This window comes from Trachemys scripta, chromosome 1 (assembly GCF_013100865.1).
Source record: "Trachemys scripta elegans isolate TJP31775 chromosome 1, CAS_Tse_1.0, whole genome shotgun sequence".
In the NCBI taxonomy this organism is placed as follows: Eukaryota; Metazoa; Chordata; order Testudines; family Emydidae; genus Trachemys; species Trachemys scripta.
In genome coordinates this window covers 335,449,686-335,474,425 of record NC_048298.1, presented here as the reverse complement: position 1 = coordinate 335,474,425, position 24,740 = coordinate 335,449,686, and the positions used below count along the sequence as shown (strand labels likewise).

The 24,740-nt window shown below is 54.3% G+C and overlaps 1 protein-coding gene across 3 annotated transcripts in view; it reads right to left on the bottom strand.

The window, feature by feature from the left end:
• Positions 1-20,384: 20,384 nt before the first annotated feature.
• The window catches only part of PLEKHB1 (pleckstrin homology domain containing B1), a 46,651-nt gene continuing 42,295 nt past the window's right edge, over positions 20,385-24,740 (bottom strand). For 2 of the 3 annotated variants that reach the window (XM_034759183.1, XM_034759184.1), the window contains exon 7: positions 20,385-23,262. In XM_034759183.1, the coding sequence (XP_034615074.1) occupies positions 23,126-23,262 (137 nt within the window). In that variant the 3' untranslated portion in view covers positions 20,385-23,125. The remainder of the gene's footprint in view (positions 23,263-24,740) is intronic. The other variant, XR_004644202.1, reaches the window with a different exon arrangement.

Here is a 24,740-nt window from a genome sequence, read left to right as displayed (position 1 = left end):
GTGAGCAAGTCCCCTTGTGTGCTCAAGCCGACAGGGCCTAAGGGCCCCTGCAGTGATTATCCTATCAGCGCTGATTGGCGAAATGGTCCAGAACGGCGTTATTGAGCGCAGGGCCAGGAAGGAACTGCAACCCTCTGCCGCTGCAGCTACGGCCATCTCAGGGCCTGTGCCACACAGTTGAGCAGTTCTGATTCCATCCAGCAGGGGGCAGTGCTACCCAGACACACTAGAGCGTGTAATAAAGGAAATGCCCACCCCAGCCTGAGCTTTGCGGCTCTGAGCACGTAGCAATGACTGTTGTGCTGTTAGCTACTGCTGGTGCCAGGTCTGAACCCGAGCCCCAGCTGCAACCACCCACCTACCTGCTGCAGCGAGACGTGGAGCTGAATCGTATCCCTGCAGTGGGCCAAACCCTGCTCTGAACAGCCCCAGGCTTGGGGGCAGGTTTGCAGGGGCGGGCCTGTCTGAGCGGGTCTGCAAGGAAATCTGACCCACCGGATCGATGCAAACCTCCGCCTTAGACACAGCTGTGTCCCCCTCCCACATGTGACCATAACTCAAAGGTGGGGAGTCATGGAAAAAGCTGAGACCCCATTTTACGTCTACAATAGACCCGTGTTTCTCAACTACTGGGCTGTGTGCCTGAGGGTGGGGTCATGCAAAGCAACCCAAGGGGCATGAGGTGTTCAATTTTATTACAGTCTAAAAGCAAAGAAAATCTCACTCGGCCACTCCCTGCACCCCCTGACTGGGGCAGCTCTAGCTTTTTTGCCACCCCAAGCATGGCAGTGAGGCAGCCTTTGGGGGCATGCCTATGGGAGGTCCCCGGTCCTGCGGATTCGGCGGCATGCCTGCAGGAAGTCCGCCGGTCCCGTGGCTTCGGCGTCCCCGCCTCCGAATTGCCGCCGAATCTGCAGGATCGGTGGACCTCCCGCAGGCAAGCCGCCGAAGGCAGCCTGACTGCCACCCTCGCAGGGACCGGCAGGTCGCCCCCTGCGGCTTGCTGCCCCAGGCATGCGCTTGGAGCGCTGGTGCCTGGAGCCGCCACTGACCCTGACAAAGATCAAGGCTTCCTTGTCATCCTCTCCAGCCGTGCGCACAAATCAATCCCACTGGCTTATCGTCGTTAGCATGGATGCACTTTTTACTCTTTTATATTAAATTTCAGAGGGCGGGTCGCAAAACTGTTTCACTCCAAATAAGGGGGTTGCCAAACTGCAACGGTTGCAGGCCAAGACCCTGGAGTCTTACCAAGCTGTTCGGGGACATCTGCCAACTTTGTAAGATCAGGGGAACGGGCACTAACCACTCTTAGGCCAAGGTGTCTAAAAAACCCCGGGGGATTCCTAAAATGGTGGGTCTATTGCAGCTGAAATGGGGGTGGGGCATCTCATGCTGACTTGGCAAGCGGATGAGTGCCCATGGCTATATGAATGTGTAGCCCTGTGCTCCACCCCAGTAAACTCCCCTCCCCCCGTCTCTCAAGGGTCTAGCTGAAGTATCCCTCTCTGCACTGACAGTCCTGTCTTAATTGGAGAGAACCACGTTTTCCCCTGCCGCTTGATTCTGCTGATTCAGTCTCTGTCTGAGCAAAGCTAATTTCCTGGCCGTGAACGGAGGCGAGTTCATTTCGTGTTTGAGATGGTCGTGGTGCGTCAATGGACGAGGGGAGCATAGGCATCCTTCTGCTGCCTTCACTGCACAGCCTGACGCTCAGGCAAAACGCCTCAGTGGCTTTTCAAAAGACTTCCTTGGCTGGTTTCCTGGTGACAGAGGAGGGGAGGGGCACAGAGAAGAGGTGGAGCAGGTGCTTATGTACTGGCAGGAGTGCTTATCATACAGTTTGGTAGTAATGAGTTTGGTGGGGAATTCTCTGGGACGCAGGACACAGGCTATCAAATGCACCAGGACGACAAGGGGGGGAAAGTCGTTTAGCAGCATGTGGGATATTCGGAGCACCATGTAGCCACTGGCTTTTAGCTGCCCCCAAGCACTCCCACAAGACCATTTGCAGGCATGAGCTGAGCAGGATTTGGACCAAAGCCGGCACACAAACAAAGGAGGCGGCTGACCGGAAGCGTGACTCAGAAACGACAGAGAAGATGCTGTCTGGAGCAAGGCCAAGAAGTTTGGCCAGTTGGCTATTTCTGCAAGATCTTCACAAATTCCTGGGGCTAGAGGGCAGGGAAGTGAGTACACGTCAGCCTACAGAAATCTGCCAGTCTGAATAATATACAGATTAGGGTATTAAAGGAAGATCCTGTGCTAACAATAGTTATTTCTGAACAATCCTGCAGGGTGTGGGGCAGTCCATACTTACCAGTGTGGTACAGCCTAGCAGCTCAAGCAGTAGTGTGGGATTCAGAAGACCTTGGTTCTAAACCTGGCTCCACCCCAGGCCTGCAGGGTGACCTTGGGCAAGTCACTTCCCTGCTCTGTGCTTCAGTTTCCCCATCTGCAAAATGGGGTTAATGATACTGTCCTGCTTTGAGAGCTACGGATGAAAAGAGCTGTGTAAGTATTATTAGTACCAGGAGACCAGAGAAATGAAAATGTGGCACAGATTAAAAAAAAAAAGAGAGAGAGAGAGAGAGAGAGAGAGAGGTGATCCTGCAATTCCCATTCCTAATTCGAACGTTTTTCATTGCTTTGCTAGATGAGTGAAGCGAGGAAAATAATGAATGATGTGATGGGAGAGCGACAAGATTAGCTGCTGGAGGGAATGCCATAGATAGCCTTGATGTTGATACAGCCTCTCATAAAAATCTTACTCTCAAAATGACCCAGATACAAATATTGCCCCATGGCTTAAAAAACGGTGTATAGGCCAAGTGTGGGCAATGGCTGTATCAGATTGGGGGAGGTGTCCGGGAGGGGGGACAGGCCCCGTTTCATGAATGAATGAATGTCATTAGCATGCAGCTTGTTCCCTTGACAGATCAGAGCTATACTAGATTCAGCGGAGTTGTGAGGCCAGAGAAATAACTCCACAGAAGGGTTGTGGAGGGCTGGAAAATGTAGGTGGTAGATAAGGAGAATGCAGGTGATTACATCTGCACCCAGCTAACCCTACAAGTGAGGTCCCATGTGAGTCCGGGAACAGTGACGCACTGTTGCTACGGGCCTGCCCACTGGGTACCTCTGCCACAACTCCTGGCAGAGCCCCCTTGAAGTGCGAAATTTTGAAAGGCCTTTTGGGAACCAGAGGGAATTGTGGGAGAAGAGGTCAAACCCCCACAAGTCCATGCAGGGGCAATGGCCTCGAAGTCCCAGACTTGTCTTTACTCTCAGCTGCCTGAGGCTTTGAAATGTCAGAAAACACAGACACTTCCCAGAACTGACTGGCCTCTGAGGAGTAACACAGAGCTGATGCCCCCGGACAGACTATCCCCAGCTTCAGCACTGATGCACCATGTCCCCCACCCCCAGCTCATGCATGATGGTTCAGTCCAGCCTAGGTGAGAACCCAGAGTACGGATGCTGCATGATTCAGCTCTGAAGGTTGGTGAACAGGAGTAACATGGAGGTAGATGTTGGATTCCTTTTTTCTTCATAGATGGAAAAGACCCCGGAGCTCACCCACTCCACCCCCCTCCTCTGCAGTCAGGCTTCTCCCCACCAGGAGAGGCTCCAGTGTACCTATGAGTGGCCCCCGATGGCTCCAGTACACCTAGGAATGGCCCTCCCCACTTTCCCCAGGGGAGACTCTTCCACAGCCGAATCCCAGGCATCAAGTTCCGCCCTGAACAATTCCTCTGCCGCCTTGGTGTGCCCCCCCTTCTGTTGTTTGTAGGCAGTTCTCCTACCCCGCCTAGCCAGAAATATTCCTAATGAGCTCTTTTAACCAGAAGCAAGGGAAAGAGTGGTGCCCTGCCAAGCTCCACCCTCCCACCCGCTTGAGATGCTCAGAAGAACCAGTTGCCACCCACAGCAAATTGTGCAGATGTTCAAGCTAGGATCACACATGCTCCGCTGGCTTGGCATCTCCTGGGCTCTGCTCTGTTCCTCTGGCCTTTAGCTGAACGTGCACCCCACTACCCCTCCAACTAGTCTATATAGCTCCATCCCTGGCTGGGTTTGAGCCACCAACCAGCAGCCACACACGCTTGGCCAGTACAGGGCCATCAGCTCCCTACTCCATGATGCCTTTGCCTAGTTTCTGCTGTCTCGACCTGGTTTTCGGATGCATGGCTGTTGGAGCTCGCAGCTTCCCAGAGCACCGCGCTCGCTGTCACGGCATGTAGATCTCAGTCCCGCTGTCACAGACAGTGGAGAACCCCCCACACTCCCTGGTTCTGCATATAAATAAAGGACAAGGCTAAACTGCCCAGCTGCCACCTAATTAAATATAGATCTTTGGGGGAAGAGTTTAGATCTGTTTGTTCAGGTGGCGTCTGTGTGTTCTGTGCTGCACTGAAATCTCCCTTTGCAAGGGGGATTTGAGACAAGAGGCCTCAACCTGCCGCAGACTTTGTCCCCCTGGCAACAGCGGAGCAGGGTGCATTAGCCATTCTGCAGGGCAGAGGAGTGAATCCTACATCCTTGCTGGCTGGCCACAGTTCAGGCTTCGGGCACAGCTCCTGGAGCCCCTCATGGTTTGGGATCATGGGCACCTGACCCATCCATCTGGAGATTCTGGGAAGGGTCCCATTTTGGAGCCTGCCCCATCTCTGTTTGGGGCCCAAGCTCCCCTGGGTCGCTCTGCCAGGCTGTTCGAGGCCAGTTCTCTTGTTATTAGTGTTCAGCCTGTAAGTGAATTTAGCACTTGAGAGGCTGATGACACTCTGAGCCAAGCACACTGTGAGCTCCCAGCCATGCCCGCCTCCTGCCCGCACAGCTCTGCCAGCCGAGCCACCGGCAGCAGCAGCGCAGAAGGAAGGATGGCATGGTATGGTATTGCCACCCTTACTTCTGTGTTGCTGCTGGTGGGGCGCTGCCTTCAGAGCTGGGCACCCAGCCAACAGCCGCCGCTTTCCAGCCACCCAGCTCTGAAAGCAGCACAGAAGTAAGGGTGGCAATACCATGACCCCTCTAAAATAACCTTGCGACCCCCCCCCCGCAACTCCCTTTTGGGTCAGGACCCCCAATTTGAGAAACGCTGGTCTCCCCTGTGAAATCTGTATAGTACAGGGTAAAAGCACACAAATACCAGATTTCATGGTGGGAGACCAGATTTCACAGTCCGCGACGTGTTTTTCGTGGCCGTGAATTTGGTAGGGCCCTAGCTCTATCCCAGGGATCTCAAACTGAAATCACCACGAGGGCCACATGGGGACTAGTACATTGGCCTAAGGGCTGCATCACTGACACCTTTTCATACAAAGATACAAAAGCCCCACCCTGCCCCCGTCCCCACTCCACTCCTTCCATGAGGCCCCACCCCTGTCCCGCCTCTTCCCACCCCTTCCCTGCTCCCATTCCAACCCCTTCCCCAAAATCCCCGCCCCAACTCCGCCTCCTCCCTGCCCCTATTCCAACCCCTTCCCCAAAATCCCTGTCCCAACTCCGCCTCCTCCCTGCCCCTATTCCAACCCCTTCCCCAAATCCCCGCCCTGGCCCTGCCTCTTCCCCTGAGCGTGCCGCGTCCCCGCTCCTCCCCCCTCCCTCCTGGAAAGTCCTAAGTGCCGCCAAACAGCTGTTTGGTGGCAGGAAGTGCTGGGAGATAGGCGGAGAAGTGGGGATGCAGTGTGTTGGGGGGGGTGCAGAGGCGGGAGGCAGAGGGTGAGGGGAGCTATGGTGGGCCACAGGAAATAACCGCGTGTTTGAGACCCCTGCTCTATCCCATCACCTCGGAAACTCTCCAGCTCATGGAAAGCTTGGTTCTCCAGAGCAGTCCTTGTAGCCACATGACGAGTGCTGCAGCTGGAAAAGCAGGCAGCCTCCAGGGATAGACGCTAAGCACAGCGACTTGGCACAGAAAGAGCCGGTGACATTTCAGAGATTTAGTCTGACTTTTTTAGAAATCTTTTGATTAATTCCTAGCAGATGGAAACTGAGCTAGTCCTCTTCTTTCCCCTCCCTGCTCCCTCTTCCTTTTCTTCCCATTTCTTTACTTCTTCGTTCCTCCGTTCCTTTGGAGGGGGGAAAATCAATAAAATGTAACTCTGTGATCTTGGGCAAGTCCCTTGGGCCAATGCTTTCACAAAGGGCCCCTGATCTTTGGGCACCTCTTGCCCAATTTGAGACATTCAGGCCTAATTTTCAGAGGTGCAGACCAGGGCCGGATTAACTCTCCTGTTCTGGGAGCAGCCTGGGGCTATGGCAGGCAGCCTTCCTGAGCCCTGCTGCGCCGCTGGACTTTTAGCTGCCTGGAGTTGGAGATCGCTGCCTGTGATTTATTTTTGTGGGGCTCCCCTTGAGCTGGGGCCCTGGACTGCAGCCCATAAAGCCCCTGCCTTAATCCGGCCCTGATGCCGACCACCCCAATTCCAACTGAAAGCTGTGGGTGCTCTGTGCCTCTGGAATCAGGTCCCAGGTGTCTTGGGTTGGGCACCCCAGATATTAAGGAATCCAAAATCAGTGGCTGATGTGAAAATTGGGCCCTCCACTGCTCGGTGCCTCAGTTTCCCTAGAGGGAAATACAGCTAAATAATACCGCTCATCTCATAGGGTGGTTGTGAGGTTTAATTAAGTTGTGTCTTGAAAGTGTCCAGAGACACTCAGATGAAACTGCTAGAAAAGGATGATGATAAATTCAGACAGCTCAAAAATCAGAGGGGCGGCTCCGTGTGTTTTGCTCAGGGGCCAACTTCTGTTGGGTGATGCTGGTGTAAATCTGAAGTAACTCCACCGGACTCAGTGGAGCCGTTGGTATAACTAGGAGCAGCATTTGGTCCCAGATTAACGTGGGCTGATTCGTCTCTGACACTGTTTTCACCCGTCACGCCCGAGAGCACCGTAAGGCCCATCCTTTCAGCAAGTTCGCTCATTACCCAGCTGCTTTGATCACTCACCTTGGCTCAGATGCACCTTGAAGCGGAGCTGAGGGGCTGGGGGAGCTGGGCCGGCACCATTTTGCTCTAGGGAAGATCACCAATTAATTAACACTTAGCAGCGGCTGCGATGAATTGAAAAGACTTTCTGCCAGGCCCCATGCAGCAGGCTGGGACTTGGAGCAGAAGGAATGAATTAATCACAAGGAAACAGATGTGATGGAAACTGGGTCATTTGCTCATATTCAGGGGTAGGTTTCCTACCGCTGAGAACCAAGGACGACAGGTCCAGGGCATGGGTGTGAACTGGGGTGAATCTGCCATTGGTTCCATACAGAAGAGGTTTTCCAGGCTGGGGAGATGCTGTTACTCAGGCTGCGTGGGGTCTCCTTGGGATTCTCAGTCACAGCATCTAGACGTGGGAAGCTGGGTGTGGATTAAACCCAGGTTGGCCAGTAACCCCTGGTGTGTGTCTAGCGAGGAGTAATCGGGTCACTAGCTGTCCGGGTGTAAATCCAGAGTAAGAAATCCATGGGGGTTACTCTGGATTTACATTAGCGTTTCTGAGAGCAGGGCTTGCCCCAGCACTGTTTGGAAACCCAAGGAGCCAAAATCACTTGTGTAGTTCCAGGGGATGGAGTTAATTCGGGGCGACCTGCCAATCTAGTTGGCACATATCTTGCTGGGATCTCCCACTACATAAGGAAGGGCGGGGGGAGGTGAGACCACCCTCAGGAGACTTTAAACAATGTGGTTTGAGTTTCTCCTTTTTCCGCAGCGCCTCTTGCGTCAAAGCAGAGCAGGGTCCCTAACTCTGTCTCCATATTTGGAACCTACTTTCAGCATTCCCGGCTTAGGTGCAGGGCGCAGGAATTTAAACTCTGTTTACAGCTGTTGGGCTGTAATATGAGGTTATCACTCTGAAGAGGCAGAACTGAGAGGAGATGGCCTCTCAATGACTTCTCGTCAAAGGGGTGTGGTAGGGGTAAAGGTGGGCAATCACGGGGAGCCCTTCCAAGTGCTGTCTGTGCTGCAGGAAACCCCAAGGCACTTACTTGTAAGAGAAGGTGAGTCATCCGAATGCCCTTAGCTACAGTGTACAAGTCCCCTCACTGCTGTCTAGGGGCTTGTGCATCCTTCCAGCTGCATCCCATTGTATGGCCCAGAAAACATGGAGCGCTTGTGCTTTAGAAATAGAAAATAGCTTATGCCCCCACCCCATTCACCACGACCCCTCGTTCATGCTGACACCCCGTCCCCATGCTGCTGGAGCAAAGTGAAATCCTGCTGGACTTCCCGAGCGCTGCAGTGAGATCAGGGACTGGCCTGCTCAGACAGCTGCTAAGACACACTCACCTTAATATCCCATTCTCCTTGGTCAAGGGGGCCATACCCTGCACTCACAGGGGCACGGATGGGAGAGATGGACCCAATCAGATGATGGGTCTTTTCCATCCCCAATGTCTGTGATCTTAGGAGTTGCCAGTGCTTTGGATTTACTCATTAGCGTGATGCCACCTAGTGGTACGTGGCCTTCCTTATGTCCCCTACCTAAAGCCCAGGGAGCAGCTGCCCACGCTGGGGCAGAGCCCAGGGGGCCTAAAGGGAAGGAAGAGGGGGGGTTGTTTGCTCAGTAATCCCCCTCTCCCAGCTCTTGTTGGACCCCTGGGAGCTGTGCTAACCCTGGCCTCACCCTCGCTCTGCCCGGAGGCCCTGCCCTTGCTCCCCCTCTCCCCTGAAGCCGGAGGGGGCTTTTCTCCAGCCAGCAGCCAGGGGCGGCTGGGGCAGCCAGACTAGGGCGACTCCAGCCGCCGGGGGGGGGGGGGGGGGGGGGGGGGGCTTGGGGGGTTTGGGGGGGGGGGGGCATGGGGCCTCAGGCGGAAGGGGGGGGGGGTAGCCCCCCCAAAGGGGGGGGGTGTCACCTGCCGCCCATGCACTGATATATCCCTTCAGCTCGCCAAAGCATTCAGCTCCAAGCGAGTGCAGCGATCTAAGGGTTAAAACAATCCCGGCGCCTTTCTGTCATGTGTGGACACGAGTGTGCTACGAAACCTTGCAGGGGAGTTTGGCCCTGGAGCGTCCAGTTCAAACCACAGCAGGTGAGGCCGGGCGGGCCCCTGAGTCAGTAGTAACGCTGATCCAAACCCCAAATGGGACCAGCCTTGAGCGTTGGCGTTGTTTGGAGCTTCAGCCCTTCACTGATGGCGATAAAGCATTTCCCCATAAAGCCTTTCATCTCCAGCTCGCCAAAGCACCTGCCATCTTAACGAAAGGCCAACGGCCAGTGAGCAGCTCCGGACAATGGCTAGGCCAGCTTGCTGGAAACTGGGGTGTGGGGGGGTTGTTTGTTCTTTTTATAAACCCCCACGATTTTGGATCAAACAATTTGAACGTTTCAGTTTTGGGGTGAAAATGTTCAGCGGTGGGTTTGCCAAAAATTGCTTGAAAAGATCCCAGGAAAGCAGCACACGTCTACCCCAAAAAATCCAACCCCCCATTTTCCATTGGGAAAAATAAACGTGCCAATGGACATTTTCAAGCCCATCCCAATTGGTACCCCAGGGTACTGGACGCTGGCTCCCTTCACGCAGTGGCCACACTTCTGCCTCACCTGGAAGGGCTGTGGCCACGCTCCAAAGGGGACTCCTCCCCCGCCCAGCTCTCTGGCTAAAGGAAGGACCAGGAGGCCTTGAGGGATGGGTCAAAATGTGGGGGAGTGTCACCGGGCTGCTACCCAGTGAGCAGCGCTGCCTGGCCTGTTTTCGGCGTCACAAACACACCCAGGCTGTTTCCCTTTCACCACATGTCCCAGATCCCAGGCAAAACGACCCATGGCACAGGTGTGCAGCTGGAGGCAATGGCACCCAGCCTTCTCTCCGCCCCAGCTAACCCTCGGAACTCCCTGCTTCCTCCTCCTCCCTGGTCTCTGGCCTCCCAGCCACTGAGCCAATTGTCTCCTGAGCCCAGCAATTACCACCCAAGTGTCGCTAATGGTTATTGCTCCCGGTGAAACCTGCAGCCTTCTCTATGCTGTAGCAACCTCAGTGAGCCGGGTGCTGGGGCCCAGGGCAGGGCAGGTCAGCCACCGTGGCCTGGGACATCTGGGCAGAGTCTAGCTAGGCTGCTGCTGACTTTCTTAGAGCCGGTTGATTTTTTTCCCCATCAAAGCTTTTGCAGTGACAAATGGCGGGAGGGGTTTGGGCCGAGCGCGGCATTGTGTCATGCGGCAGGGTTGGTGGGAGTGCTTGTCAGCGTAACGAGGAACTGCCCTGAGTGGCGCCAACCAGGACTGCCTGCCTGGCTGGGGTCTGGCTGAGCCACTAGCCAAGGGCTGAGCACCGGCGCCTGGGGCACAGAGGCAGTGGTAACGGCTTCCTGGAGCATAGGTGCCGACTTCCCCTCTGCCCTGTGGGTGCTTGACACCCCCCCCCCCGCCCCTGCCCTGCCTCTTCCCACCCGTGCACCACCCTCATCCCGCCCCCATTCCAGCCCTTCCTCCAAGTCCCCGCCTTTTCTCACCCCAGCCCTACCCCCTTCTCACCCCCATTCCACCCCTTCCCCCAAGTCCCTGCCCCTGCCCCACCTCTTCTCCGCCTCCTCCCCGAGCGCGCCGCGTCCCCACTCCTCCCTCCCCCCCAAGAAAGTCCTAAATGCTGCCAAACAGCTGTTAGGTGGCAGGCGGAAAGCGCTGGGAGCGAGGAGGAGGAGCGGGGACACGGTGCGCTCGGGGGAGGAGGCGGCGAGGAGGAGGTGGGGGGAGCTTGGCTGCCAGTGGGGGCGGAGCACCCACTAATTTTTCCCCATGGGTGCTCCAGCCCGGAGCACCCAGGGAGTTGGTGTCTGGGGAGAGAGCCACGGCAGGTGTCGATACTTACAGTGGCAGCAGCACCGCCCTAGCACTCCTTGGCGCTCGTGTCTGCAGGGATCTCACTGTAGGGGCACACACACTTCCTGCCCGTGAGATCAGCGTCTTTTGACTAGCAGCATCTGCCAGGCCCTGTGCCTCTTTGTGCTCCCATACGAGGGCATACCGGGCAGAATGGCTGCCAGCCCCCACCAGGCTCGTCTGGGCCCCCATGCCAGCAAGACAGAACCAGCATGTGTCTGACCCGCTGCTGAGCTTCCCACTCATCCATTTCCAGGCAGTTTGGTTAGGAAATCCATCTTCACCCTCCTTAATCTTTGTTCCTTTAAGTTGAATGTTCCCGCCCCGACCCAAAAGAAAAGACCCCCCCTCCTTTACTCCCCCTGTGTAGCAGGACCAGGCACCCTGTGCCTACTGTTAAGCAGGTCCCAAACCCTCAGGGCATACTTTAAACCTGCAATGGCCTGTTCCCCCAGCTCGACAGGCAGGGCCAGTGCCTATTTTATTTGGGGGCAGCCCCATCCCCTTTGAATGGGCCGCGTGAAAATCCTTCTTCGTGAGCACCTGTAAATCAAGGGCTGCGCGGCCTCATTGACACCCATGTGAATTTTGCCTCTGATTTAATCTGGGCCAGAATTCCATCCATAGGTCCCAGTCCTACAAACCTTTCCACACATGCATCAGCTTCCTCTCACGGGAGTAAAGTGAAACACAGGTGCAGGGTCAGGCCCCTCATGTGGAAGTGGCAGACCGTGCTAAGTGAACAACTGCACAAGATACTTGGAAATTTGAAGCGCTTTTCTCTTTGCACTATTCAAAACAGACCCATTTCCCCCCCCCCCATGTTTCCTTTCCCACATCATTTCAAATTTTTCTAAAGTGAGAGAAAAGCATGTATGTGTGTGAGAGAACACTACAGTAATTTTTTTGCAGAAACAATTGATTTAAAAAAAGACAATATTTTACCTGAAAAAACAAAACCATTTTGTTCAAAAAAGAGCAACCAGTTCTCGTGACCACAGAAAGCACCATAGCTGCCCTTGTCCACCTGGGAAACTCTTCCCTGAATAATTTCCTAACCCCCATTAATTTGCCCTATGTCACCTGTGCCTCCTTATAGAAACTTTTCCCCCAGCATCCCTTTCTGGGGGCTGGCCTTTAAAGTGGCCAGAAGCAAACAGCTGCAACCCTAAGGAAGCCCTTTCACAACTGACAGCTGCTAGTACTAGATCCCTGTTTTCCTGATGGCGAATACCTGTTATGTTTCCTCCTAGTTTCTTATTACTGAGGCAGTCTTGTCGTGGTTAGAATGTACCATGTGCACTTACAAGGTTGCCTCATGAGTTTGGACAGCGGGCAGAGTTAAGGTTGTTTATGGTATTATAATTTTAATTGTGTGTGTTTAAAATGTCTTTATTTGTTTTTATGATTTCTTCCTTAACAGACTCTCCTCAATTTGTCCACATCCTTTCTGTAGTGGGGGGCCCAAAACTGGATGCAATACTCCAGATGTGGCCTCACCAGTGCCGAATAGAGGGGAATAATCACTTCCCTCGATCTGCTGGCAATGCTCCTATTAATGCAGCCCAATATGCCATTAGCCTCCTTGGCAACAAGGACACACTGTTGACTCATACCCAGCTTCTCATCCATTGTAATCCCCAGGTCCTTTTCCACCAAACAATTGCACGTCCTTTTCTGCCGAACTTCTGCTTAGCCAGTCGGTCCCCAGCCTGTAGCCTGTCCCCAACGCTCTCCAAAAACTTCCTGGATTGTCTGTGCACTTCTGTGTTGCTCTCCCAGCAAATGTCAGGGTGATTGAAGTCCCCCATGAGAATCAGGGCCTGTGATCTGCAAACTTTTGTTAGCTGTCCGAATAAAGTCTCATCTACTTCCACCTCCTGGTCTGGTGGTCAATAGCAGACACCCACCACAACATTGCCCTTGTTCTCACCTCTAAACTTAACCCAAAGACTCTGAACGGGCTTTTCTCATTTCATACTGGAGCTCTGAGCAATCATACTGCTCTCTTACATATAATACCCAACCACCACCACCCGTCTCCTCCTCTTGGGAGCGGTGGTCATGGAACCCCCATCCCTAGGACAATGCATCCCATGCCTTCCAGTTGATGGGGGTCCTCCCTTGTTTCTCCCCTGTTTATTTTCCCAAGTGTTATTTGTTTATACCTATTTTTAACTTCATCTGCAGCTCAATGACTGGCCCAGTGAATTCAAGAGCTTGCAGTGTGGATATTTTTAGTGGAAGGAATCTACTTTGCCCAGTGTTCCACTCTCGCCATCGTGTGGCAGGTTGTGATCAGTGGCGGTGCTGCTGTTAAATCTTCCTTCACATAATGAACAGGGCCGGATTAACCTTTTGTGGGTCCAGTGCCAAACATATTTGTGGGCCCCCATGGGGGCAATGGAGCACGGTACAGGGGGTCGGTCCCTGGAGCCAGTGGCTGGCCAGGGGCCTGGCATGGTAGGAGCAGCCCCGCTCCGCCCAGCCCAGTGCGAGGGCACTATTTACAAACCAGCAGTTGCCAGACGCACAATGGCCCGCCTGGCCCTGTGCTGCCAGCATGTCCCTTCCCCTCAGGGGTGGGCCCATGCCACGCCACACAAACCCCTACTTGGCTGGAGGGGCCCAGCCAAGCCCTCCACACTGTTCCCCCCCCACACACACCTGGCTGAGACTAGCCAGGCTTCTGCACCAGTGCCAGGTGGCTCAGCTACAGGGAGACAGGTGGGGCCCCACAGGTGGTGGGAAGCAGAGACTGCCCGGAACCAGAGGTGCACTGGGGTCCGCCCAGGAGGCAGAGAGAAGCCAGAGGGCGGAGAGGAGCAAGTGGCGGGGTCTCGGGGCACAGTGCAAGCAGACCCCGCTGGGGCCCCTTCTGAGCATGGGCCCGGCTCCTGCTGCCACTGATAACCAATAGACGGCAGCTGGCAAGATATTTTCTGTAAGGAGCCCCCGGGCTGTCAAATATCCTCTGAAGTAGCACAGATGTGCTGATAGTCCAGATGCCCGGCAAGGCTCGTTCTGAGCTCTGGCTGGGGTATTGCTAGTAGGTAGAGCTGCTCTTTAGTAGACCAAGCTGGCTGAGCTGTGTACTTTAAAGAACCTGTGGGTGACTCAGAGCCTGCATAAGGCTTAGGGTGACCAGACAGCAACTGTGAAAAAACGGGACAGTGGGTAATAAGAGCCTATATAAGAAAAAGTCCCGAAAAACGGGACTGGCCCTTTAAAAATGGGACATCTGGTCACCCTAGCATACTGGGGGGGGGGGGGACTTTTAAATCAGAATAAAGGAGAGGGTTCTATCCAGCTCAAGCTTTCCTGCCTTTCTTGTCTTCAAGTGGGGGAATTTAGGGTGGGGACAAAACTAGATGGGAGCCCAACTGGAAAGGGTAGGACGTGAACATTGCTTGGTCACTCAGCCTAATGTACCTTGACTAGGAAAGCAACATGGTTTTTATTTGTTATATTTTTCAATTGTAGGTAAAAAGGTGTGGGTGGAATTAACAAGGCACGTGCCCCTCGCCATCCTGAGCACTTTGCTTCTGTGTCTTTTGCCTTGTCGCAGTCTGCGCTCTCTGTTTAGAGCGTAGGTGCCCAAGGGCACGGCCCAGCTCTCTGTACAGCACCTAGCTGGGGGTGTCCCTGAACCTGACTGGAATAGTAAAGAATCATGATGATCTGAGGGCTTGACTGAGATGGGAAATTGCCTGGATTCATCCCTCTGCTTAGCTGCAAGGCAAACCTCCATGACAATTTGCAGTGAGACAGCTTCTCCGGGTTTCCAGCAGGGGAGAGCCATCCGTGTGACAGCTTCGCTGTCTGTGGCAGGGATTAGCACTGATACAGCTGCATTGGTGGGTGACATCGGGGCAAATACCCAGCCTAGACAATGGCTTAGTGAGCTAATTTCTCATGGCCCTTGAACGCAGCATTGCTCTGTGCCTCTGTTTCCCCATCTGTAAAATGGGAACAATGATGCTGACCTTCCTTTGTACGGCGCTCTGAGACCAATTGATGAAAAGTGCTATGTAAATGCTAAGCTAAGTATTCAACTAAGCTTGCCCTGAGCTTTCTCACGCCTGAATTGCAAAAGCTGGCCCCCTCGGTTCAAAGTCTGGGAAAGCGCTTGCCATCCTGTTGCAGCAGGGGTGCTTGGCACCGGTCCAGCTCTTAGCAGAGGCCCCAGGGTTCTGCTCACCTTCCATTCCGAGCTTGCCAGCTTGCTCACACCTCCAGGGCTCATGCGTTGGTAGCGCGTGGCCTGGCAAAGCAGCAGGAACCAGCCCACTCTGGGCGCTGCTGCTCTGCAGAGCCATCCCATCTCCTCCTCTCTGCAGAGAAACGGGCTATTAACATTACACACAGGTGGCAGCTTCTGACAGTGCCGAGGTTTGGCAGCTGCCGGCTTCGGTTGGCCGAATACTTAAACCCTAAGAGCAGCTGCACCGCCGGTCTCTGAGCCTTTGATTCGCGTGGTCTCTCGCTGCAATGAGCAGCGCTTTCATCACAGGCAGGCCAACAAGATCTTCATCCTCCCTCCCCAGGGGTCTGCTCTGCCTGGTCCCAGTCTTTCTTTCCTTCCATCAAAGCAAATAAACCAGCCTGTCAATTTCCTGCCCATCAGCTGAAGTGATGGGGCAGAGCTATGCAGGGAGCCAGTGGAATGGTACCCCAGGATCAAACTGAGCCAGTAGCTCCAAGCCGTTCACCTGTTCAAACATGTATGAAGATTGGTATGGGGGGGTGAGTGGAGAGAGATGCAGCTGGGTTGGTACTTAAGGATGGAAATATGTGAGGGAGAGCAGGTGGGGTCAGGCGTCAGCACAGCCCTGGGTTTACCCCATCTGCCTGCTGGCTTATTGTATGACCTTGGGTGACGCTCTTGACCGTTCTGTGCCTCAGTTTACCGAGTGTGGGCATTTCCTATGGGCAGCAGCTGCATTTACAGAATGGTTGTCGGACAAACTATGGCCCTGAATCAGACACATGTCCCTATGCAGGACAGCACTTCAGCATGTGCCTACTGAGAACTACTAAGTGGCATGGGGGGGGCCAAAGATAGTAACAATAATAGTCTTCCTCCAACCTATCGTAAGATCAAGTGTGGTTCTCAACCTTTTCCAGACTGGACCCCCCCGCCCCCCGCCATCCCCCAGCAATATGGGGAGCGCAGGTGGGGTCATGACCCCAACATCTGTTCACAACCTCCAGGTTGAGACCCCCTTGCTGAGATGCCCTCATCTCTTCAGATGACTTAGCTGAACGACCCTGCCACAAGCTACTGTAGTTTAACTCCCCCGGCATTTCATGGATGTGGGAGGGGCTCTCTAGAGAGCGCGCGCTAGGCCTGGGCAGGTCCTGGATGGAACCATCGAGGCAGGCTGGCTCAGGGAGGGAGCCTACGCTGAAGCTCACTGCTCTGGAGTTACCAATGAAGCCGGTCCCCAGGCAGGGGAGGAGCGTGAATGCTATTCTGGGGACTGTGTGCTCTGTTGAGGATGAGGCAGGGCTTTGGCCCATTCATACCAAGTATTATAAATGCCTCTCCCGCTCTCTCCAAGCCAGATTAGCAGAGAGCAGCATTTTCCTAAAGGAGCCCTGCAAGCTGCTTCAATTCCTTCCACTCCCCCGGGGGTGCATACTTCCCCAGTTCATCCTGGGCAGCTTGACTCTAGCGGCGTCCATTGCCCTGCTCTTTACAGGGCTTCTGATGCCATGTAGTATTTTTGATTTGCTTACATGAGCATAACCTATAGGCAGAAACTCAGCTAAGAAATGATTTCAGTCTGAGAGATTGAAACTTTATTGACCATATACTCAGCTCTGAACTGCACCACAGCTAGCAATAAGCATTCTTCCACCATCTAGTCGCCTACATGCTCAGGCAAAAATAAGTTGCAAGACTTTCTGTAATGATACCAGCTAGTAACTCATAATAATGCTACCATCCCTTAGACACTAAATATGGGAAAGAAAGCAACAGATTGTACACAGGGTAGTGAAGAACCACCTTTATTAGATTTAAATAGCCTTTATTCTCAAAATATACATTAGTGGATTTATAGCAACAGTGATACAACAGAACTCTGCTCCTAGGCACACACAAAGAGAAAGCAGAAGTGGCAAGGAAACACTGACCTATTAGCATTAAAACACTAAGGCCCCCTGTTAAGGACAGCTACTGTACCAATGTGCAGGGGCGGCTCTAGGCACCAGCAAAGCAAGCAGGTGCTTGGGGCAGCCCATTTGCAGGGGCGGCAGGGATCTAGCATGGGAGCTAAGAACCAACAGGGGGCCCTGGGAGCTGTAGTTCCTTGGTTAGCTCCCTGCCTATAGAGCCAGCCCTGGAGCAGGGAAAGAACTACATTTCCCAGCATTCCCTTGGCCACTACCAACAGGAAAGAGGGGGAGGGAGTGAGGAAGCTGAGACCTCATGCTGCAGCCTGCTATGAATGGAGAGCTGCACTCTGAAGAGTAGGGATACCATGTTTTAACATTCAAAAAATAGGACACTCCACAGGGAGGGAGGGTAGCCCCACCCTGCCACCATCCACTCCCTCCGACTGCCCCCCACAGAAACCCCAACCCATCCAACCCCCCTGCTCCCTGTCCCCTGATCACCCCCTCCCAGGACCCCTGCCCCAACTGCCCCCCAGGACTCCACCCCCTAAGCCCCACTGATCCTTGTCCCCTGATTGTCCCCTCCTGGGACCCCACCCCCTATCTAAGCCTCCCTTCTCCTTGTCCCCAACTGCCCCCTCCTGAGACCCCCCCAACTTCCCCCCTAGGATTCCCACCCCCTACCTGTCCCCTGACAAACCCCTGGGACTCCCATGCCCATCCAACTGCTGCCTTGCCCTGACTGCCCCCCCGAACCCCTGACCCATCTAACCCCCGACCCATCTAACCTCCCCTTCTCCCTGCTCCTGACTGCCCGCCCGAACCTCCGCCCCATCCAACCCCCCCTGCTCCCTGTCCCTTGACTGCCCCCCTGGAACCTCCTACTCTTTCTCCAACCCTCCAGCCCCCTTACCGTGCCACTCAGACCAGCGTGTCTGGCTTCGCGCAGCGCCAGACATGCTGCTGCATACAGGCTGTCATGCTCCCCTGAGGAGCCACAGGGCCTCCCCCAGCACCTGCCTTCCAGATTTGAACACCTCAAAATTCAGCAGTGCTCAAGCTCAGTTTGGGCAGCTGTTACTTCATTTCTCCCAAATCAGATATACTGATCCACTGTAACTTGCTGTAGGAAAAGTAGGATAAAATTGAGCAAGAAATGCTTCCCAGTGGTTATTAGGACTGGAATTGCTATTTTCAATAGCCATTGCCTTTTGTTTGTTTGTTTGTTTAAAAGGAAGACAGTGATATTGCATTGGCAAATTCCCCATAGAAAGAAAGAGTGGAACAAAAGAATAATAAAGGCACCTCAACTTTTCCTCATTTATGTAGGACAGTCTTATAATATGCATCCAGATATCCTCCAATCACACAAGCTGAAAATTGTTCCACTTTACTGCAGTTCTGTAACCATATGGGAACCAATCCTGTCTGTGTTCTGTGCACATCTAAAATTCCTGCTGAATGACCCGCTCTGGGAGCGAGTTACCAGTGACCCAGAGCTGTGGTGGAAGGAGGGTGCAGGTATGGCGGGGGGGGGGAGAGCCCAGGGCTGGGGCAGCAGGAGGTGGGGGGGGCAATGGTGGGGGGTAGGGGGGAGCCCAGAGCTGGGGCAGCAGGGGGGTGCGGGTGCTGGGGGAGAGCCCAGGGCTGGGGTGGCAGGGGGGTGCGGCAAGGAGCTGGGACGGGGGGCAACCAAAATTTTTTTTGCTTGGGGCGGCAAAAAACCTAGAGCCGGCCCTGCCAATGTGAACCAAACCGGGTCAGAATACACCTGGACAGGATGGCTGGTGGCTACATCAAACAGAAACGCAGGAGACAGAAAGCAAAACTCCCTCTTCTGTTCTCAGTCAGTTCCTATGCCTGTTGTCAGGGTTCCCCCCTATTCCTACCACACCGTCAGTATTCACAGAAGCAAATACACTTAAAAGGGTTGCTGTCAACTCCTTTTAGGGCCAAACCATGCCCCTGGAGTGCTGAGTAGGCAGCCCTAGCAGCCCAGCCAAGCAGCGATGCTCTGGGGCAATATCCCTCCGCAGGGTAGATGTAGGCAGGATGCATCCACCTTTGCTCTTTCCACCCGGTGATTGCAGGTGCTGCACGCGCTACCACGCCCACAACCCAGCTGGCCACACCCCCTTGAGGCCATGGCGCAATACCGAGAGCACTAGCCATTCCCCACCCTCTTGGACTCGAGGGGTGCCACTGGCCACATACTGCTGGCATCCTGCAATGGGGGAGAGTGGAAAAATCAGTGCCCTGTGCCCTCTTAGCCCCCATTGCTCAGGTCAAGCTAGAATTTAAGCCTTCAATTGGATCTGAAAGGGCTTGTTACAAAACTGAATGAGCAGGAACGTTTTCAGGGTTTTTTTATACGTGACGGAATTGTTTTCTCTGTCCCCCTGCAGCATCTGCACCCCAGCATTGCAGCTTTGTGCTAGTGCAAGACAACCAGAAAGGGAAAGGGACCAGAAACAGGAAGTGAAACTGACCAGCCCAGCTTCACTGCCCAGGTTGGGCAAGCATCCTCCCACCTCCCGTGGCATCTCAGAGCCCGGGATCCAGCCCGAGCCTGAATGTCTACCTGGCAATTTTACACCTCCGCAAGGCTGAGTCAGCTGATGGAGGCCAGCCGCGGCCGTGCCATAGCTTATCACACTGTAGATATATCCAGGGTAACAGCTTTGCTGGTGAACGCAGGATTGGGTCTTAACATCCTTGCAGTTTAAACAATCTTAAGCCAGCAGCTTTCAACCTTTCCAGACTCCTGTACTCCTTCCATGTGTCTGATTTGTCTTGCGTACCCCAAATTTCACCTGGCTTAAAAATTACTTGTTTACAAAATCAGACATAAAAATACACAAGTGTCACAGCCACACTGTTACCGAACAATTGCTGACTTCCGCATTTTGTCTGTATGAAATTTTAGTTGGTACTGACTTCGCTAGTGCTTTTTATGTAGCCTGTTGTAAAATTAGGCAAGTATCTAGATGAGTTGATGTACCCCTGGAAGACCTCTGAGTACCCCAAGGGGTACATGTACCCCTGGCTGCCACTGATCTAAGCTCAGGGCTGGCTCTGGCTTTTTGGCCGCCCCAAGCAAAAAAAAAAAGGGGGGGGGCAGCCAGAATGGCAAAGTGCAAAAAAAAAAAAAAAAAATCTGCGGTGTGGCCGGAGTGTGGGTGCAGGGGGACCGGCTAGCGGGGGGGAAGGGAGCAGGCGGGAGAGAGAAAGAAGAGGGGCGGCCACCAGGGCTACAGTGGGGCGCTGCCGCGCAGCCCCTCACACCACACCGCCTGCCGGGAGGGCTCCGCTCCGGTCGGCTAGGAGGGAAGGACGAGGACTGCCCTGCCAGGCTTGCTGCAGGGTGCTCCCATCCTCCGCGCCGCCCCTCCCTACAGGGCTGCCGGAGCAGAACAACAACAACAACAACAAAAGCGGCCCTAGGATTGGGCGGAATGCCGGCCCGTTCAATCTGCCGCCCCAAGCACCAGCTTGCTCGGCTGGTGCCTGGAGCTGGCCCTGTCTAAGCTATTAGTAACAGACACAAGGTCTGTCTTTAAGTACGTGTCTTATGTTTTCTGTGTCCCTTTAACAGCACAGTAAATACCTTGCAGGCTCTGAAATGGACCCAGAGTGGCTAAGGCTGTTTTGCTCATCCCCCTAACCCTGTCTGTGGATGCCCCCTTACCTAATGCACATAAGGAGATCGTTACTGACTTGTACACAATTCTGTCAATCATCCTTGGGGAAAAGCCCACACAGCAGCTGAATGCTAAGAGTGCTGAGCTACTGGCCGGCACCTTTCTCCACTGCCCGAGATAAGGTCATGTTATGCTCTAGCTTTCGTAGGGTAAACCCAGATCACTCCTTTGAAGTCAATGGAGCTGCTGCTTTCTGACAATGGGGCAAACAAGGTCAGAATCTGGCCCGTGGTGTGTCTCCACTATTATCTCTGATATCCTTAGAGGGGCTCTTTAAAATAGAAGCCCACTGGGGGTCTAGCCCCACACTCATAACACAACTCCCCCTCTGGGAGCAATGCCACACAGGCCAGACACCGCAGCACTGCTGAAGCCACTGACCACACAGGGGCGAGGTGCGTTTACAGGAGTCAATGTTACTAGAGGGTCGTGCTTCATTTTGCAGCGCTTCAGATGTACAGCGGCATGACAGACTGCTTCACGGAGCCCACCCCGCGTGATTCTGGACACGCCAGCATAAGTGAACGACGTGGGTTACAGCACAGTACCAGACGGTATCCCGGAAACGGCTAGGGTTAATGCCCGCTACTGGATTGCACGGGGTTCCTAGAAACCCTGAGGGGTGTAAAAACTGCCTCTTGCCGCCCACAGATCTAGTAGGAGAGATGGGAAGCTACAGCCTGTTTTCTCTCAGCAACTGGCATGGTGTATGCCTGCCTCTTGAAATACAGGTGGGCACAGAATGGGCATACTGCCTTTCGCCCTTGTGCATACCCAGTCCTGCCAGTGGATGCAGAATGGGCATACTACCCTCCACTCTTGCATGCACCAAGTTCTGCCACTGGGCACAGATTGGGCATATTGCCCTCCACCCTTGCGTGTACCCACTCCCAAGGGTGGGCAGAGAAGGGGTATTCTGCCGTCCACCACCACACATGGCATAAAATAGGCATAATTTCTGTCTACCATTCATCCAAGTCTGGGCCACTATGTTCTGCAGATGCTTTTCCTTTTCGCGCACTGGGGTCAAACCAGGGGCTGTGCTCCTAGCAGAGGGTCAGTCTGGGGACTCAAGCAGCGAAGTGTGGAATTGGCTGTATAGTCAGGCACTACCCATGCAGGCTGTCGTGAAAAGCAGAAACCATCCGGAAGTGGCCGGAACTGGGCTAACGGGAGGGGCATGGCTTGCGCCTGCAAAGTCTTACTAACTCACCGTCCTGCTGCCTCGAAGGGGGAGTAAGGGGCCCTGGAATGGCCTGAGCCTTGGCCGGGAGCCTGTAAAAGGGCTGCATTTCACACTCCTCCCGAATCACCCTGCGTGGCTATGGTCCCCTTCAAGACCTAGCACTTGGGGCCACCGCAGTCTTTGCCACAAAGACCTCCCTTGTCCTACCTGCTGGGGGTGGCATTTTCAGCCCGGCAGCTCAGAGAGCAAGAGCTGGGGCTGAGGGATAGGCCCTGGGGGGCAGCAGGGGCTGGGCACTAACCACCAGGCCAACCCCAGCACAAAGCGCCGTGGGGGAAGGACAGAGGGCGTTACACATTTAGCGAGTAAGTCATAGCTTTTTAATATGTGAGTGGAGTGTAACAGACGCTGGGTGTCAACATGCGCTGGTGTAAATATGACACACGGAAGGAATCGCGTGGCTCATGGCCAAGATATTTTACAGGTGGCATGAACTACGCTGTCGACTTTGCTTATTACACTTCACTGTGCACTGGACCATACAGAATCATGTCTAAACTAAAATACCCTGCCCTCCTCCCCCCACAGTGGGATGACATATGTGTTTCCTTTACACAGCTAGTCAGTCACATGTTCTATATATGTTACACACCCGAGGGGGGCTGCTACATAGGAAAGGGGCTGTTTCCTTTTACTTCCTATTTAAGTCCAAGTAGTATTTCTTTTAAATGCAATGTATGAAACACCTGCAACTTACAAAGCACTGGCCTGTATGCTACAGGGATCTGAAACCCGGGGGCCAATGGAGACAAGATTCTCAGCTGGAGTAAGCTGGCATCAACCCACTGACATCAGTGGCGTTAAATCACCCTATAGCAGCTGAGGATCTGTCTCCGTGCTCACCTCCTCTGTCCCTCTCTTCAGAGAAGGAGGGCCAGAAGCAGAAGCTGTCATTTCAGAGCAGGAGATGACGCTGGGAGGTACCGGCGGTCTCTGCTTGGCCCTGGTTGAGGTCTGGGTGGGCAGCACAGTGCCTTGGTCAAGGTGGGCCAGGGGCGTCTGGATTGTGTTTAGTGATGAGAAAATTAAATGACTGCTGGGTTAGGAGGCAAAGGAAAATTTATGCCACCAATGCACCTAGTCAGGCATGCCAAGCAAAGTGCGGACTCATCGGGGATGGGAGGGGAACCTTACAACGATCTACGTTATATGGCATCGCCCCGCAGGCCGCCTGGAGGGAACCCAAACTTCTTGGTCAAGCGCTTGGTCCAGAGGCGTCCCGCACGCGAGCGAGTTCTTAGAACCAGCACGGCATCCACATGAAGGATCCCAGGGCGGCCCCGGTGGCGGCGCCAGCCAGCAGGCCCAAAGCCATTTGGTCTCCCGACACGCGGTAGGGGTCCTCGCGGACAATCACGTGAGTCACTCCAGGCGCTGAGGGGCAAAGACAAAAGGAGATGCAGGGTGAACATGGAGGATGGGGCCCAGGGACGCCGTCGTTCCCACAGCCCTGTGGGAGAGGAGTAAAGCTATAGCAGTGCAGAGCCTACACAGCGACTCCACCACTTGGGGAGCGCTGCCTCTCGCTGTCACACAAATCAACAGAGGGTCCTGGGGCACCTTTAAGACCAACAGAAGTATTGGAGCATAAGCTTTCGTGGGTGAATGCCCACTTCGTCAGACGCGAGACATCTGCATCTGATGAAGTGGGCATACACCCACGAAAGCTTATGCTCCAATACTTCTGTTGGTCTTAAAGGTGCCCCAGGACCCTCTGTTGCTTTTTACAGATTCAGACTAACACGGCTACCCCTCTGATACTTGTCACACAAATGCTGCTCAGGTTCCCATTCAACACCAGAGTACGGTGTGATCTGAGCTGCTGGGGGACAGTGGGAGGGCTGGGTTCTGCTTTGGAGCATTTGATGAGAGCCTGGGCAGGGGTCGTGATGCATTGCTTGCTTGGCTAGTTAAACGGGGGGAGGAGAGGGGTGTCCTTACTGCTTGAGCTGATAGAATCTCCTGGGGCAACGAGCAATATAGGGCTTATGACACAGTGCAGTATTTGTTTCCACCCAGCAGGGTGCGGTGGCGCACACACAAGCCATGGTGACTGTGAGCCTTTAACAAAACAAAGGAAACACCCCCCTTCCACTTCTGAGTAAGCCAATCAAGTGAACCAATTGCGCTAATGCTCAGGAAAGCACAAACGCACTTTCTGCAGGAACCAGCTGCCCTGGAGACGTGAGCAAGGGGCTCTGAGCTCCCGCGGTGCCTTGTGTACAGCCGAGCTGCCTCATGCACCTCCCCAGTGCTGGGTGCGCTGCTTGGGTACTGCCTGGTGTGAGGCTGGAAGCTCCCAGGGGCCAGATTTCCCGATGATGGGCGGATTAGCAACTTTAATTTCTACTGTATATTCCCACTGCAGGGCCTGCATCCTTCCCTCCCGCCGGGACAGGGACAGGGACAGCTGCTTGGGCCCCGTGCAGATCCACCCCTGCCGGAGTCCAGGCCATTCAGGGCTGGCCCCCGGCACTGCTGTGGTGAGCCAAGGGCCCGTCTGCATCCAGTCTGTGACAGCTCGGCTCCGAAGCCGTGGGCGCAGCCAGGGCAGTTCCATGTTGATGCCACCAGATGTCACTCTACCATTAGGGATGTGGCTAGAGGGGAGGGGGAGCAGCCGGGCACCCAGGGATTTGGTTCCTGTAAATGTCTGACAAGCTCAGGCTCTGATGGGCGCTGCCTCTCCCTCTGCTCGCAGACTAGCACCCTGGCTCCAGGACAGTGGGTCCTGGGACCCCTCGGCCTGCAGGAGAGAAGGCAGCAGCTGTCCACTACATGGCAGAGGGTTAATTCTGAAACAACGTCCAATGGAACATCCCTGCTTCTCTTGCTTAGCTCAGTAACCTCCC